General features: G+C 39.7%; 1 protein-coding gene across 3 annotated transcripts in view; it reads left to right on the forward strand.

Moving 5' to 3' along the window:
- The first annotated feature begins 1272 nt into the window (after positions 1–1272).
- Positions 1273–18091, forward strand: part of sec24a (SEC24 homolog A, COPII coat complex component) — a 28004-nt gene continuing 11185 nt past the window's right edge. For 2 of the 3 annotated variants that reach the window (XM_084940745.1, XM_084940746.1), the window contains exons 1-8: positions 1273–1695; positions 4573–5196; positions 13985–14170; positions 14402–14479; positions 14976–15038; positions 15613–15776; positions 16191–16378; positions 16622–16724. In XM_084940745.1, coding sequence (XP_084796871.1) covers positions 1635–1695; positions 4573–5196; positions 13985–14170; positions 14402–14479; positions 14976–15038; positions 15613–15776; positions 16191–16378; positions 16622–16724 — 1467 coding nt within the window. In that variant the 5' untranslated portion in view covers positions 1273–1634. The remainder of the gene's footprint in view (positions 1696–4572; positions 5197–13984; positions 14171–14401; positions 14480–14975; positions 15039–15612; positions 15777–16190; positions 16379–16621; positions 16725–18091) is intronic. The other variant, XM_084940747.1, reaches the window with a different exon arrangement.

The following is an 18091-nucleotide window of genomic DNA, read 5'->3' on the forward strand; positions in this document are numbered from 1 at the left end:
AAAATACCCGTCAGATACTTTCTCTACGAGGCAGGTGTATTTTATTATAGAGGGTGATGTGGTATGAAAAATACCCTGTAGCTGTACTTATGTCAGCAGAGCTTAATCACTCTGTTAGAGAAGGTGCTTTCTCTTGCGCTCTCTCTACAGTAACTGGTGCAGAGGGTGGTCCGGATTAATCCATGATGGGAACAGTTTGTTCAATGATCTGCTCTCCAGCTTCAAAAGTGTTAAATTTGTAGCCAGTCACAGTGCCACCCTCCAGCAGACCACTCCGAAGTAATTGTGCTTGCACAACTGAGTAACAGAGAATCTCCATCATGTATCTGCACACACTGAAGGATCTAATTTTTCTTATGAAACAGAGTCTGCTCATTTCATTTTTGTATACAGCTTTTGTGTTGGTCTTTCAGGTCAGACACCCACAACACTAACATCATATCCCAGGACAGACACAGGTCATGTAGGATGTAATTATTTTGCAGATTATTTGAAATGTATAGGACTTGTAGACCATTTTTACATTCAGCAATTCTTATTTCATTTTATATTATAAGCACAAAATGTATAGGCTACATCATATTATGTGCATATGACTAGAAGGATAAAGTCCTGGCAAAAACGAAAAAAGAAAATTAACAAATTATAGTTAACTGACTTATTATTCTTAAAGTTTTGTTGTCACATTTCTGCATTTCTTGACAAAAATGGTCAAACATCTGATTTGGAGTTTGTCCACCAGTTCTTATTAATATGGAATTTCCCCAGTGATTAAAAACAGTAATGTACAAATGTATTCCCTTTGACTTTCTTATCACTTTCAAAACAATGATGCTGGATTTCTCCCAGTTGCATGCAAGGACAAAACAAATAGCTCGGAATTCATAGAAGTTGTAAGGAAACTCAGTGTCAAGTCTGCTTGACTGTTTAATCAAATGCAAAAAAGGTGAATTAAACTATATTAACCCTATTATAAAGATGAAGCTTATTCCCAACTAACCAAGGTTTATGTGCGGTTGTTTTTCCATACAGTTATGTCCAAAAGAATTCACCTGGGGACAAACTAGCATATTCTTTTAGTGCTTTAACTTAGATTAGAGGATTCCACCATACGTTAGAAAAAGTATCGCAGGTTGTATTTCACGTGCAATTAAATGAGCAGCTTCTCAAAAAATGCACAGTGATTGTCCATGAACTCGATGATGTTTCTAGTACACTGGAAAATCCTGTGCACCGGAGGAAATGCCACGTGTAAATACTGCGCATGCCCGACAGTTTCTACGTTGATCCTGCTGGGTGATCCCAGCTTCCGGTGAAAGGGGAGAAGTGTCTGACACGATTACTCTGACCAGGCCCATCGTTACTCACCCGTAGATAGCCGAACGGGTTTTTTGATAATGGCGATGGGCTTGTAATCGTCAACAAGTCACCTAATCAACTTTTTTTTTTTGAGATAATAGGAGACGTCGCCGCGGACGACGCTTTGAGCAGGCTACGCGCCGTCAGAGCTACAGGTTTAAACGTTACCCGCGACTGTCAGCCAGCTAGTTAGCCAGCTAGTTAGCCAGCTAAAGTCGTAGCTAGCTTTTCGCCAACCAAGCACCTCTAAATTAGATCCTGGTGTCTGTTTCAAGATGTCAACTGCGGGGTTCAATTCTCAGAATGGGACTGGGACAGGGCAGACATACGCAAATGGTGAGTAACTTTTATTAAATATATTTACTTCAAGGCGAAGTAGCTAACAGCTAACTGGCTTTTCGGTAGTCACAAACGAGCACTAGCGGCACTTCTTGGATCTTGTGTCTGATGCTAGTTGTTAGCTAACTGACTTGCTTAGTAACACTGTAACGATAGGTAGCTAAGTAGGGGCGACCTGTCAGGTGTAGAGCTGAGGTTAATCTTGATCTATGCTACCTTGATGACTTAACGTGACCAAAATAGTTTCTTTCTTTAAGTTACGCTATATATACACATTTAGTTAGTGTTTGAATGTTTGCTACTTTTCCTTTGTCGAGGTGGCAGCCCAACAGGTTGATTATAGGACTCATCAGGCACCATAAAATTATAGAGACAGGTGTTCAATTGTCCGACCTTTCTCCACACAACATAATATAATATACGTAGATATAATGCGAGCTCGTTGATAACTTGAAAAGTAATTGTTTTTTTCCTTTCATGCTGCTGGATTTGTCTGAACCTTTTTTCCCTTCTTTTTTTTTTTTTTTTAAACTCCTGATGTAGTTTTAGTGGCAGTGAATAAATACATTTGCTTGTTTACTAGTTCTTTCACTGTTGTGCAATACGGATTTTCAGCTGGCTTAAAAGCTCTGGCTTGTCTGCGTCCTGCGTTTTCCTGTACATGTGGCACGTTGGGGACCATCCAAATATGTTAAAGCAAAGCGTTCCCCAGCCTGAAACAGATAAATGTCTTAATTTCAGGTTATTCATATCTTTTTATGGTTTTCCAGTGGAGCACTGATATTTCACAATCAAATTAGTCTGCACTTGAAATAACTTTCTTGTTCTGTGCAGACAACAGCATCCCTAGGTCATAATACCTCAGCTCCAATTCACAAGTTGTAAATGAGTACACGTGATCTTGGTCATTTTAATAAAGCATTGTTTTTTTCCTTTCTTTTTCTTTTTTCTAATTGCAGTTCAGTTAAAAATACAGCAGTGGAAAATAAACAATGCCAATTACCAACAAGAAAAAAACCCATCAAGCACATCAATAAAGCTGGGTGGCGTGACTTGAGTAATATTTGTTATCCTGGGTTATCTTTATGCGAATGAAATGTTAATGTTTGAATATGGATCTTTGTTTAAAAAATGTTTCCATATATCAGGTGTAATTCCCATCACTTATGAATGGACAGAAATGTCATATTATAATGCTAAGCTTCGTGTATAAAGACTAAAGGCAGTTATAAGGAAACTGTCCATTACAAGGCCCTGCATATGCTCATAGGTGAGGGTGTGGTTTTTGTGTGTGTGTTTTGTTGTTGTTGTTTTTTTTCCTTGACTGATTTATATTTTCTTCGGTATCATTATCATATACCCAGTTATTGTTAAAGCCAGAAGTTGCAGTGGACTAGACTCAAAAGGCTTTCCTGACTGCCTTACTAGTATTCAAGTTAAAGCTGACAGTCTGCGCTGTCTCTGTATCTTTGGTTCATTTTCTTGTCTTGAGTATTAGTATTTCTGGCAGCACAGGGTTGAACTTCTGAAGACAATTTGGTAATAATTTCATTACAGCACTTACCCATGGGTCATTCTCCCATTTAAACTGAAATTATTAGTTTTGTGTTTGGAGTTAAACAGCGCCAGTACATTAACAGCCTCACTATTTGAACTTGCTGTCATAAAGTGGTCTTTAGAGCTGCTTTCATTATCTTAATCATTGTAATGCATATTTACACCCTCAAGTCTAGATTCACATGGGTTGTATTTTCCTACTCTGTAAGTGAAGTTTTTCTTGTTTTACCATTAGATGCTTTTGTTTTTTTAATGGAGTGAAAGGTCTGATATCACACTCGGCACTTTATGATTTCTGACTTTCTTAGATTTTCCCTGCTCTTACAAAGGGCAAAGATTACTGGATTATGTTCCGTCATCTATCTTTGCATGTTGAGAAAAGTTTTCTAATCCCTTTTCACTCTGCTGACTTAGCTCTGCTGTCAGTTATAAAGTAAAGGAATAAATGCATAGTAGTGAAACTGCTTGCATTACATAATCGTTTAGGCCACAAATGGCATCACATTGATGCTGCAAATTAAAGTGTGCTGATTAGATCATTCTTGGCAGTTTTTGTCCTGCTTTCCTTCCTTCTTCCTTATAACTGTTCATTTAGAATTTGACATCTGTTTCCTGTTCATAACAAGATGTTACATCACCTATTGTTATTAATGTTTGACACTCTTGAAACTGAGATGTTTGTGTTACATTTTTAGCCTAGTATCTGCACAGTAAACACAGCATTTTAATGGTGCACAGGTGTCAGCTTTTATCACTGCTGTGTTCAGTAAGTAAGCCTGAAACCCACTGTCACTGAGGGAAAATCACAGCAAATTAAATCCAAGTAAAGAGATTACTCCTCTGGGCTGTCGGCTCATTGGTCATTTGATGCATCCGTGTAGTTTTCACTGCCAGCACTGTGCCATCTGTTTTTCATAAAAAACATTTAAAGCAAGTGGATTGCCTTAATTAAAACGCACTTGAATCTCAAACAATAGCCCCTAGTTTGAAATCTATAACATTGCTGGTTACATCTCTCTGTAACGCTAAAGGCTTTACTGCTTTTGAACCTAAGGCTAAATTTCAGATATAACTCTTATCCTACATGACAATACTGTTATTTAAAGAGCTGCAGCCATTGTGAAATGTTGGCGAGTAGTCAGGCAGATCTTTTCCCCTAGACAAAGGGATTGAAATAAGAGTTTTTATAAAAAATAAAATTGACATAAAATTAACCAGAGAATTAAATGATTTTCATTTCTGATTTTAATTACTCAAAGAGGAAACTTTGAGAGAAATGTATTAACATGTCTGTATTTATCCTCCTCTGGTCTCCAGGTCCATCACAGAATCCTGTTGCCCTCCAGCAGCTACCAGGGGTTAGTTATGGGATGACTAATCAACCACCATACAATCCAGTGCAGGCCAAAGCTCCTGCACCCCCTGGCCCTGGACTTTACCCAGCTGGGCTATACCAGCCTATTCCCCCAGTTAGCTCATATCAGCCAGGCCCACCACCCACCTCCTACCCATCCTCTGCAGGCCAGCCACTGTTGCCCAGGCCTCCAATGGGAGGTCATCCATCACATACCCCTCCTCAGTCTGCCAGCCCCAGTCCTGGTCCTAGGATGCCAATGCCTCCTGCACAGGCAACACCACCTCCTCCTGCTGTGTCTTCTAGTAGCTACTACCCCAACCCTCAGCAGCCCATGACTCCAGCATGGCAGTACAACACACCTACACCACCATTGGGGCCAGCAACCTCCATTAGTGCGCCTCCAATGGGCCCTGTGGCAAATCATGTGAATCCAGCTGCAACCTTAGCAGGGCCATCACTGCCTTCATCAGCATCTTACAGCTCAGCAGCACCACTACCACCACCTCCCAACATGTCTTACAGCACTACCCAACCCCCGGGCCCAGGAATGCCTCCCACCTCTCTGCACGGCTATACACAGCCAGGTAAGTACATCAAGGCATATAACAAAGAGATACTCAGTGTTTCCCCACACATAGACTTTACGTGGCCGGGAAACCTGGACAAACTGACAGAGACATAATTTTTTCTTGCAAATTATTTCACAGTGTTGTTTTCATCCAAAACAACATTATGATTAATATATAAATTGACAATCCCATCAGTCTTATTTCGAATGTTCAGGTGCTATTGACCTATAGTCCTTTGCGTCCAGTTTTTCCATGTTTTCCTACAAGTGAGTTGGTTAACTTGCTCTTGTCTCTTGTGCCTTTTATACTTGAGCCGTCTTGAGCCTCTTGCCCTATAGTACTTGCTCTGGTGTGGAAATCTGCTGGTAGAGTGCCACTCTAACCAGCTGCCACAAGTGGAAAGCTAAACTCATGAGGATAAAGCGCATAACAAGGCCTTTCTCCACCTATAGCTGGAGTCTGTCCTTACGATGGAACTGATTGTTACTGTTATTTCATGTAACCAAATACATATGGTATTACTTGTTATGTTATTGGAAAGGGCATATACAGTGGTGTGAAAAAGTGTTTGCACTCTTCCTGATTTCCTGTTCTTTTGTATGTTTGTCACACTTTCATGTAAAGGTAACACAAGTAAACATAAAATGCACTTATTAAATGAAGGTGTTTGTTATTAAAAAGAGTAAAAAAAAAAAAAAAAAAAGTAAAGCGATTACCCCCCTAATAACTGGTTGGGCCACCCTTAGTAGCAAAAACTGCAATCAAGTGTTTGCAATAACTGGCAGTTAGTCCTTTAAAGTGCTGTGAAAGAATTTTGGCCGCTTGTTCTTACAGAATTGTTGTAATTCGGGGCGATCGTGGCTCAAGAGTTGGGAGTTCGCCTTGTAATCAGAAGGTTGCCGGTTCGAGCCCCGGCTTGGACAGTCTCGGTTGTTGTGTCCTTGGGCAAGACTCTTCACCCATTACCTACTGGTGGTGGTCAGAGGGCCCGGCGCCAGTGTCCAGCAGCCTCGCCTCTGTCAGTGCGCCTCTGTGGATAACTGGTTGTGTAAAGCGCTTTGGGGTCCTTAGGGACTAGAAAAGCGCTATACAAATACAGGCCATTTACCATAATTCAGCCACATTGGAGGGTTTTCAAGCACGAACCATCTTTTCAAGGTCATGTCACAGCATCTCAGTCAGATTTAGGTCAGGACTTTGACTAGGCCACTCTAAAGTCTTCATTTTGTTTTTCTTAAGTCATTCAGAAGTGGACTTGCTGGTGTGTTTTGGATCATTATTCTGCTGCAGAACCCGAGTGCACTTTAGTTTGAGATCACGAACAGATGGCTGGACATTCTCCTTCAGGATGCTTTAGTAGACAGCAGAAATCATGGTTCCATATACCACAGCAAGTCTTCCAGGTTCTGAGGCAGTAAAACAGCCCCAGACCATCCCACTACCACCACCATATTTTACCGGTGGTATGACAATTTTTGCCCAGTCTCTTCATTATTGTTGAATCATGATCTCTGGCCTCAACAGAGACACATGAAGCCTGCGGTTCTTTAATGTGCTTCTGGGTTCTTTTGTGACCTCCTAGATGTGTTCTCTATGCTTTCTTGGATAATTTTGGTAGGCCGGCTGCTCCTGTGAAGCTTCACCAATCTTCCAAGTTTTCTCCATTTGTATATAATGGCTTCAATAATTCAATTCAATTCAATTTTATTTATATAGCGCCAAATCACAACAAAAGTCGCCTCAAGGCGCTTCATAGATACAGAGAAAAACCCAACAATCATATGACCCCCTATGAGCAAGCACTTTGGCGACAGTGGGAAGGAAAAACTCCCTTTTAACAGGAAGAAACCTCCGGCAGAACCAGGCTCAGGGAGGGGCGGCCATCTGCTGCGACCGGTTGGGGTGAGAGAAGGAAGACAGGATAAAAGACATGCTGTGGAAGAGAGACAGAGGTTAATAACAGATATGATTCAATGCAGAGAGGTCTATTAATACATAGTGAGTGAGAAAGGTGACTGGAAAGGAAAAACTCAATGCATCTTGGGAATCCCCCGGCAGCCTACGTCTATTGCAGCATAACTAAGGGAGGATTCAGGGTCACCTGGTCCAGCCCTAACTATATGCTTTAGCAAAAAGGAAAGTTTTAAGCCTAATCTTAAACGTAGAGATAGTTTCTGTCTCCCGAATCCAAACTGGAAGCTGGTTCCACAGAAGAGGGGCCTGAAAACTGAAGGCTCTGCCTCCCATTCTACTTTTAAATACTCTAGGAACAACAAGTAAGCCTGCAGAGCGAGAGCGAAGTGCTCTAATAGGGTGATATGGTACTACAAGGTCATTAAGATAAGATGGGGCCTGATTATTTAAGACCTTGTATGTGAGGAGCAGGATTTTGAATTCAATTCTGGATTTAACAGGAAGCCAATGAAGGGAAGCCAAAACAGGAGAAATATGCTCTCTCCTTCTAGTCCCTGTCAGTACTCTTGCTGCAGCATTTTGGATTAGCTGAAGGCTTTTCAGTGAGTTTTTTGGACATCCTGATAATAATGAATTACAGTAGTCCAGCCTGGAAGTAATAAATGCATGAACTAGTTTTTCAGCGTCACTCTGAGACAGGATATTTCTAATTTTAGAGATGTTGCGCAAATGGAAGAAAGCAGTCTTACATATTTGTTTAATATGTGCGTTGAAGGACATGTCCTGGTCAAAAATGACTCCAAGGTTCCTCACAGCGTTACTGGAGGCCAAGGTAATGCCATCCAGAGTATGAATCTGGTTAGATACCATATTTCTAAGATTTTCAGGGCCGAGTACAATAACCTCAGTTTTATCTGAATTAAGAAGCAGAAAGTTAGCGGCCATCCAGGTCTTTATGTCTTTAAGACATTCCTGCAGTTTAACTAATTGGTGTGTGTTATCTGGCTTCATGGACAGATAGAGCTGGGTGTCATCTGCATAGCAGTGAAAATGTATGCTATGTCTTCTAATGATGCTGCCTAAGGGAAGCATGTATAATGTAAACAGAATTGGTCCTAGCACTGAACCCTGTGGAACTCCATAATTAACCTCAGTGTGTGAAGAGGACTCTCCATTTACATGCACAAATTGGAGTCTATTAGATAGATATGATACAAACCACTGCAGCGCAGTACCTGTAATACCTACAGCATGTTCTAATCGCTCTAATAGGATATTATGGTCGACAGTATCGAACGCTGCACTGAGGTCTAGCAGGACAAGCACAGAGATGAGTCCACTGTCAGAGGCCATAAGAAGATCATTTGTAACCTTCACTAAAGCTGTTTCTGTGCTGTGATGAGCTCTGAAACCTGACTGAAACTCTTCAAATAAGCCATTCCTCTGCAGATGATCTGTTAGCTGTTTGACAACTACTCTTTCAAGGATTTTTGATATGAAAGGAAGGTTGGAGATTGGCCTATAATTAGCTAAGACTGCTGGGTCTAGAGATGGCTTTTTGAGTAAAGGTTTAACCACAGCCAGCTTGAAGGCCTGTGGTACATAGCCGACCATTAGAGATAGGTTGATCATATTTAAGATCGAAGAATTAATCAATGGCAGGACTTCTTTGAGCAGTTTTGTAGGAATGGGGTCTAAAAGACACGTTGATGGTTTGGAGGAAGTAATTATTGAAGTTAACTCAGAAAGATCAATTGGAGAAAAAGAGTCTAACTTAACATCAATGGTACTAAGAGTAGCTGTAGATAATATTACATCTGTGGGATGATTACTGGTAATTTTTTCTCTAATGATAAAAATTTTATTTGTGAAGAAGTTCATGAAGTCATTACTAGTTAACGTTAAAGGGATGGTTGGCTCAACAGAGCTCTGACTCTTTGTCAGCCTGGCTACAGTGCTGAAGAGAAACCTGGGGTTGTTCTTATTTTCTTCAATCAGTGATGAATAGTAAGATGTTCTGGCTTTGCGGAGGGCTTTCTTATAAAGCAGCAAACTATTTCTCCAGGCTAAATGATGATCCTCTAAATTTGTGACACGCCATTTCCTCTCCAGATTACGAGTCATCTGCTTTAGGGTACGTGTTTGAGAATTATACCACGGAGTCAGGTACTTCTGATTAGAGACCTTAGTTTTCACTGGAGCTACAGTATCCAGAGTCGTACGTAGTGAGGAGGTGAAATTATTAACAAGATAATCAACCTCTGTTGGGGTAGCGTTCAGATAGCTGCTCTGCTCTGTGTTGGTACAGGGCATTGAAGATGATAACAGTGGGTGGATTATATTCTTAAACTTAGTTACAGCGCTTTCAGAAAGACATCTACTTTGATAAAATCTACTCTCCACCGCTGTGTAATCAATTATTGTAAATGTAAATGTTATCAGGAAATGATCAGACAGGAGAGGGTTTTCAGGAAACACTGTTAAATGTTCAGTTTCTATGCCATATGTTAAAACAAGATCTAGAGTGTGATTAAAGTGGTGGGTGGGTTCTTTTACATTTTGAGAGAAGCCAATTGAGTCTAATAACAGACTAAATGCCATGTTGAGGCTGTCATTTTTAGCATCTACATGGATGTTAAAATCACCCACAATAATTATTTTATTTGAGCTCAGAACTAAATTAGATATAAAGTCTGAGAAATCAGACAGAAACTCTGTGTAAGGCCCAGGTGGACGATAGATGATAACAAGTAAGACTGGTTTCTGAGTTTCACAGCTGGGGTGGACAATGTTAAGCATCAGGCTTTCAAATGAATTAAAAGTCTGTCTTGGTCTTTCATTAATTAATAGGCTGGTGTGAAAAATTGCTGCCACACCGCCCCCTCGGCCTGTGCTTCGAGGTTTCTGGTAGTTAGAATGACTCGGGGGTGTTGATTCATTTAAACTAACATAATCATCCTGCTGCAACCAGGTTTCTGTAAGGCAGAGTAAATCAATTTGTTGATCAATTATTAAGTCATGTACTAACAGAGACTTGGAGGAGAGAGACCTAATATTTAATAATCCACATTTCACTGTTTTACTCTTTGGTTCAGATGTGGATACTGTACTGTTCTTTCTTTTTGATTGTTTATGTTTAAGTTGTTTGTTGCTGGTTTTTAGTTTGTTTTTTTTAGAGTCCCAAAGCCTTAGAAATGGCTTTGTAAACCTTTTCAGATTGGTAACTGTCAGTGACTTTGTTTCTCAGGTTCAGACCTTGGCGTGATGTGTTGTTTTTGAGGTCTTTTAGCCTGCTTCACTTTGTCAGACAGGTTCTATTTAAGTGATTTCTTGTTTCAACAGGTCTGTCAGTAATCAGGCCTGAGTTTAGTGAAACTGAATTCAGCTTTCCAAAAAATGTGTTTAGTGACAGTTAATTTGTGTTTAACAAGAGGAGATATTACTTTTTCACATACGACCGGGTAGGTTTGGATAACTTTTCTCCCATCATCAGTGAAATCGTCATTTAAAAAATGCATTTTGTATTTACTCGGGTTATCTTTGTCCAATATTAAAATTTGTTTGATGATCTGAAACAAGTGTGACAAATGTGCAAAACACTCAGAAATCAGGAAGAGGGCAAACATTTTTTCACACCACTGTATGCACTGTTCAGTTGAATTCTGTGTACAACACTGAACTTCCAGAGGCCACTGCACTAACCCAATGCAATTTCATTTTTAAAAAAGATGTAATTACACAGTGGTGAGGCAACAATTCTTAGTTGTTGCAAATGAAATCATAATGATGCCCCCTGTCCTGGGGTCAAATCAGTAAATAGATGAATCATTCTGTCAGGTTTCACTGACAGCACTGAACTTTAACCAATTATTATCATGCAATTATTGCCTATTTAGTTACTTGAAAATACATACTGTAGTGTATGTTAATTTGGCACTGTTCCTTTCTGGTATCTTTTCTGTGGCGTGATTGCTTTAATTTTTCCCTGTCATTGTCTTCTTTCATTGATATGTGTTGGAGATATGCATATCTAGAATGCTGATATGTTGGAGCTGGACATTGCCCTCTGTTCCTACACTGAACATGTTGGCCTGCTGTGGCCTCTGGCTCCCTCCCAAGCACAGAAACTCATTTAGTCTGAATACAAAGTTCAAATACAAACTATATTGTTTCTTATACTGAATATAATTTAGCTTTTGGGACCACTTTTACTTTTTGGCACAGCCTCTGGTGATAATGATGAAAAATGAAAAATGCACAAATTAATGCTGTTGATATTAACCAGTTGCACTCATTTGTATCTCAAGGATATTGGTTATATTTTAATTTCCTGTGAGGGTTAAGGGTAGCCTTCAGTTAGCTCACAGCGGTAACAAAAAACACTCATAAAGAATCTTAGTAACAGGAAGTGGCTTTGTTACATGATTTAGCTTGACATAAATTGGTTGTGTAATATTTGACCACAGAGGCAAAGTGATTTCACAAAGCATTTCTGTAATTTAACCTAGATTTTTTTTTTCATTTGTTTGTTTTAGTGCAGTACTTGCAGAGGTCAAACGGTTGCTTTAGTCTTTAATTTTTCAGTCAACTTTGATTTAAAATTGCCCCATCAGAACTATGTGTTGATATCTTCTTCTTCTTGTTAATATTATTATTATTATTATTATTATTAGTGAAACATTTTCTGTAACATTGAAAACTGTAAAGGAAAGGGTTTTTTTGTTCTTTGTCTATTTATGCTTTTACTACATAAATCAGTTTTTAATGAACTCTGTATGGGCACAAAGGGCATTATTTAGGCCAGGGGTCCCCAATCTCAGTCCACGAGGGCCGGTGTTCCTGCAGGTTTTAGATGTGTCCTTGATCCATCACAGCTGATTTAAATGGATAAATTACCTTCTCAACATGTGTTAAGGTTCTCCAGAGACTTGGTAATGAGCTAATCATGTGATTCAGGTGTGTTGACCCAGGGTGAGATCTAAAACCTGCAGGGACACCGGCCCTCGTGGACTGAGATTGGGGACCCCTGATTTAGGCCAACATTTAGTTTAAGTGGTAAAAAAAATGCTTGTGATCATGAAATAGGGTTTTGTTCTGTTGAGTTGCTCCAGTCTGCAGAAGCATACTTGAAGCAATTTTATGTCTATATACATAATGAACCTGCCAAACTGCATTTTAAAACTTCATTAAGGATGGATATTATTAAGATTTTCTTCATATAGGTCAGGTCGTTTTTTGTTTTTGTGGTTTTTTTTGGGAATAAAAGTAGGAGGACATAGGTTTCCAGCATCAGTGCAACTATTGTGTTATCTCCCACAGTGTGGAACAAAATCTTTGCTTTGCAGTGTGAACTGTTAGAAAACCACTGCAGTGTTAATAAAAGGAATTGAGATGATCAGGCATCTAATTCCAGTGGATTGGATTTGGTCCTAGCTATCAATGGAAACCTATACAGCCACTGATTGTGTGTGCAACCTATACAGCATATGCACACACAAATACATCCGCCTGACAGACAGTCTAAATCCTCCCCAGGCATCCCTAAAAAAGAAGTCTAAACAAATCCCCCAAATCATTAAAGAGCACTGAATGTGACTGAATCACTAGACTAGACTGTAATTGGTCTGCAGTGCTTTTAAGCCCAGTTCCAACAGAAGGTGTGCCACTTTTTCTGTGAGGCGACAAAGACATCATGACATCATGTTAGAGCTCTTAGCTGATCTTGAAACATCTATCCTTTTAACATCCGATGGCATGATTTGATGGTGTAGTTATTCTCATTAAACTAAATTACACATTTCTGGCACACATCATAATTACTAATAACTTAATGTATTTAGTAATCTTTGTCGATGTCTTAATTCACTGTAATTTGGTGATACAGGTCTCTACTGCAGCGGTTTTAAAGTTTCAGATACCTGTCCAAGTCATAGACAAAATGATTAAATTCTCACTAGTCATTCTTCTGACTAAATATTTGCTCCTAATTTGTGTCTGTGAACCTTTATATTTTCTTAGTTCATTGCTGCAAACACCTGCTCTACAACAGTAAATATTACAAAAATTAAATAAAAGTGTTTAGGTGGATTGTTTTAGTTTGGAGTGTCTCATATTAATGCAAAAACCCAACAACAGCAAAACAAACAAAAATTGTTTCTTATAGAAACGTCTTGGCCAGACCTGTTGTAAAGGAGGTAATGCTGTCTAGCAAATTGATGGAGTTTAACTTAAGTAGGTAAAATGGGACTTTCTTCAAGACAGAAAGCAAATGTTGCCCACCCTTAGCATACAAGCTTAGGAAATTGCGTAATTAACATAGTAAAAGAGTAAACATACTTGCTGTCTTCAGTCATCACTAAGTTCATCAAGAAGTGTTTGTTTGGGCACAGACAGTCCTGAACTAGCTGGTGTGTTAGTACAGATAAATTCACTTGTGCTCTGAGGTTAACTTGCTGTAGGTTAGTAGCGCCACCAGCTGCTGTCACCACAGCCTGGAGCTTAGTGCGGTACAGTACACTCTGATGTCTTGTACATGATAGCATGTTGGAGTTGTTTTACATAGACTGCAACCTTGACATAATTTTAGAAGTGATAACTGACCAGCTGAAAGCTGTAACATGATGTCAGCAGATTCACAGGGATGATAGAAGATGTTGCTAAAGTCACGGCTGTGTGTCAGAGAAACAAGCTACACTGGTTTCTGATTAATTAGTCATTTATTAAAGAGAAGAAAAGATAAACATAGTCATTGATTCAAGCTTTTTAATTTTAAAGTTTTCCAGTTCTCCTGTCAAAGAAACCTCACAAATTTTTCACATTTTGTATGTAAAGTAATTAGCTCATTATACATTGAATAGAGGAAATCATGACAGTCTTTGTTTCTCTACAGGTGTGGCACCTCCACCAATGAATCCCATGGCGCCCCATACATACCAAGGCCAGTCAAACAGGCCTGCTTATGGGCCTCCACCTACAGGTCCAACACCTGCAGGCCCACCACCAACAATGAAACCCACACCGCTTCCCACTGGACCTCCAGTGGCAAATGCCACACCTCCACCACCTAAAGCAGATGGTATGTGTAATCTTTTTATAAGTTTTTTTTAAAACACAGAGCCCAGATCTCAGCACATTTGGAAACATTAGAATAATCATTAAACATTTTACTCCCACAGATGTGATAATCGTGATATGTAATGACTGCATATCCTTTGTATAAGCCAACGTGTTATTATCTCTCTATATTTTTTTTTTCCTGATCACCTTCCATTGTTTCCCTCCCTCCGCTCCTTCCACTACATGCCAGCTCAGTGTGGGGGTGTTGTTAACAGCACTCTTTCCCCCACTGAGCCCGACAGCCAGGAGGGAGATATTGAATGTCCAGGTGTGGCAAAATCAGTTTTCAGCTCTTAGATGTTGTGTCAGTGCTGTGCTGCCAGTCCTGTCTCATCTGTACAGTTCTTGCTTGTATCTCTGGATGCGCTATTGAGCATATACAGAGGTTTCATCTCATAGTCTTAAAGAATAATGCATATAAAATGAAAACTAAGAGATATTGTAATGGCATTCATAGTAACTCTGTATCTTTTTAGTGCTAAACTGAGCATCCATGGAAACAATTATTTCTTGATGGTGTGTTTTACCTTTTCAGTCATCTAGGCTCACCATGTCTCCCATGTGGCTCAACTTCTAAATATTAAAATCACCAATGTAAAAATACTTCCCATAAACATGTTTAGTGTCTCTTTAATTTGGGTCATCATTAGTATTGTCATTGTTTTGACCCTTTTTGTAGTTCATTTTGTTCCATCCCTGTTGTTTGTGGTTGGCAAAGTGCTGATTAAATTATTCATATCGTGTCTGTGTTTGCTTTGAAACAGGAGCTGTGGCTGGCAATGGCCCGCAAGCATCAAACAGCTATAATCATCTTGACAACAAAATGGGTAAGGCGGTTTTCTGTGCACACACCAGTCACATTTGCAGTCTTTGCAAATGCCTGTCCTTGCAGTTTTTGACGAATATGAGGCTACATTTTATTGTACAATCTTTAATTGTGTGATGTACGTCTTGAATCCCAACTGGATTCCCTTTTCAGTACAAATATCTAAATATTAACTGTCACAAATCCCACTGCGACTGTCAGCTCTGGTGAACAGTCTTTTTTCTTTTTTTCCCCCTTTGGTTCCATACCAGCAGGCGTCTCGGAATTTGTAATATACTTTTCATATCATCAGCAAATCCCATGAAAAGAACAAAATCCACAATAAACAACTTCTGCTAACAGCCATTGTTTGTGTAGACAAACATTAAGTAGCTTAAGCCTATAAAACACATTCAAATCCTCATTACCACGAAACATTGCCACTGGGTTTTATTTAAGTTGGTGACTAATATGCCTTGCTGCTGTGTGTACCTGTCAGCCACGGAGCTTCCCATTTTTAGTGATGTCTGCTATTTGAGTTCTCATGTAAACCTTTGTAAGTGTAAATGTTTTTAATGTTACTGTTTCTTCCATAGCTGGCCCGACTCAGCCTGGACCACCCGGTCGGCACTTGGGCCACTACCCTTCGCTCCCTCCTGGGTACCAGAACACCTCAGCTCCCCACGCCACCCCTCCCATCCACCCTGCGATGCAAGCCGCCACGCAGCCTTACACTCAAGCACCTCAGCCATATCAGCAGGTGAGCCTAAGGTCACAACCCAGTTCCACATAATTTTAGAACACTTTGCATACACAGTTTGTTTATTCGAATTTTCATTGACTTGCACATGAATGCAAAACACGTGCTGGTTATATGGAAAGGAGAATAACCAACACTGGGTTGCTTTTTTCACTGTTGCATAGGGTTGAACTGGTTATAGAACTGGAATGGCTAAAGAAACTTAGGTGAATTATAGTAAAGGGCTTGTGAGGGAACAGTTTGCAACCAATATTTAAATCAATTTTAAATTAATTTTATTTCAAGATACAAATTTAGGAAAAAGCACTTGAACACGTGTGGACTTCAAAATTCTCACATTTATTGTGTCAAGTAAATATTATTAGACTATTAGGCTTAATGTATTTTTTTGTTTGTTTGTTTGTTTTGTTTCAGCCACCTGGTGGCCCGGGGCCAGCTCAGCTAAGCCCATCATTAGCAGCCATGAGCCTCCAGTCCAGCACCCCGGAGGCCCTGAGAGTGGTCAACCTCCTGCAAGAGAGGAACCTGCTGCCACCGGCTCCAGTCCCTGCCCCGACTCCCTGCCTCACCCAGGACCTGCAGAAACTCAACTGCAGCCCAGAGTGAGTCACAATGAACTAATTTTCCGTGTTGCTGCATTTCTTGTCTTTCATTGAATTGATTGTGTTTTAGCTCATACAGCTAGTAATACTGTAAATGATCTCTGTTTAGTTTTTATGTTTTTAAACTCAAAATTATAAATGGTTAAGAAATGCTGCATTTAAAGTGGGACATCAATCATATCACTGTTTCGTGTTAAGTGCACACAGCCTAAACGCTGAATTTGTCACTCTGTGTGCTTCCAGAGTTTTTCGCTCTACACTGACCAGCATCCCTCAGACCCAGTCTCTGCTCAATAAAGCCAAGATGCCACTGGGCTTGCTGCTTCACCCATTCAAAGACCTCTCGGTAACGTGTCAATTTAATATTGAATGTTCATTCTCAGTCGTCAGTCAGTTTAACTGGGTCAGTTACTCCAACAGCTTCCACTGTGAACCTCACCTGCAAGCCAGCAGGTTTTCGGCAACAAGTGCTGAGTCTATCTTTCGTTTATTTCAAAGCAGAGAACATTAATTACATGTCATACACATCACCACAATCCCAGCTGGAGATTTGTTACCCGGGGCCTATGTTTACTATCATTACCACTTTTATGATCAATCCTGAGTGTGAGGAGACAGCACTGATTTCTGTCCTCACATTTAAGTAGTTATACACATAATATTGGTGACACATAGGAGACAATTTAGTCACAAATGTGTGTAGTCATTATCACGTATCAACAAATAGAGGTAATTTTAGAGTGTGTAGGTTAATGGTTTTTAGACAGAGGGTGGCGAGGTATTTCTGTCTGTTTAGAAAAAAGGTCTGCTCTATGTGAAACGATACTGGGTTACACCCAAAGCTCGGATGTCTCAGTTCTCTCCCAGTATTCAAATCTCTTTCGAAGCAGTGACTTATTTTGGTTATTTACATGAATGCAGAGGTTGCAGTATTATGCATTTGCACATGTATTAATCATTTCAAGCACTAACACTTTAAGACAAATTTCTCTCCATATATCGCTGTCATAGCTATGTCATATGGTGAGAATATTTATAGACTGTTTATGAATATAGGTTGCATGTATTAACTTCTGTTTTTGTCTGTTTTTCTCTAATCTGAAGTGGATAAGAATTTGTCTTGATCTTAAACGCTTCCATGCAGTTTTATGTCATCATTACCACTGGGTCAAACCTGGCAATTGGCACTTATCACACATTGACAAAAGACTAAATTATAAATAAGAGGACTGCACTGAATAAAATGTAGCGTTAGGATATTGACTCTTTCTGCTGCTTTAACTCTGGTTCCTTTACTGCTGCATGTCTGGTTTGAATGATAAAAGTGCGGTAATGTCTTCCTTCAGTGGAACAGACTTTCCTCTTTACTTAGTGGCACACACATGCTTAACTCGGAGTGAATGAGTTTGTTCTGTGTCTTTCTGGAATAGGTGCCTCATTCCTCTGGCTTCTTCCTTAAACATATGCCTGTGACTGATAGTTCATTAAATGAATTCGCCACAAAAATCATATATATGTTACAGGAGCTAATTGTCTAATCTCATTAGTGGTGCTTTTAAAAATGAGGCATTCCCAGAGCCATTTTTAAATGTGTCATCCTCATATAACACCAACATATAACAGCTATATTATCTTTAAAAAGATGCATGAGCTGCATCAAATTTGTATTGGTTAAACAGTGTCTTCCTAACAGCTGTTTATTTCCCAGTAGGG

The sequence above is a fragment of the Perissodus microlepis genome, chromosome 10 (genome assembly GCF_051167445.1).
Source record: "Perissodus microlepis isolate ML-2025 ecotype Zambia chromosome 10, ASM5116744v1, whole genome shotgun sequence".
Taxonomy (NCBI): Eukaryota; Metazoa; Chordata; class Actinopteri; order Cichliformes; family Cichlidae; genus Perissodus; species Perissodus microlepis.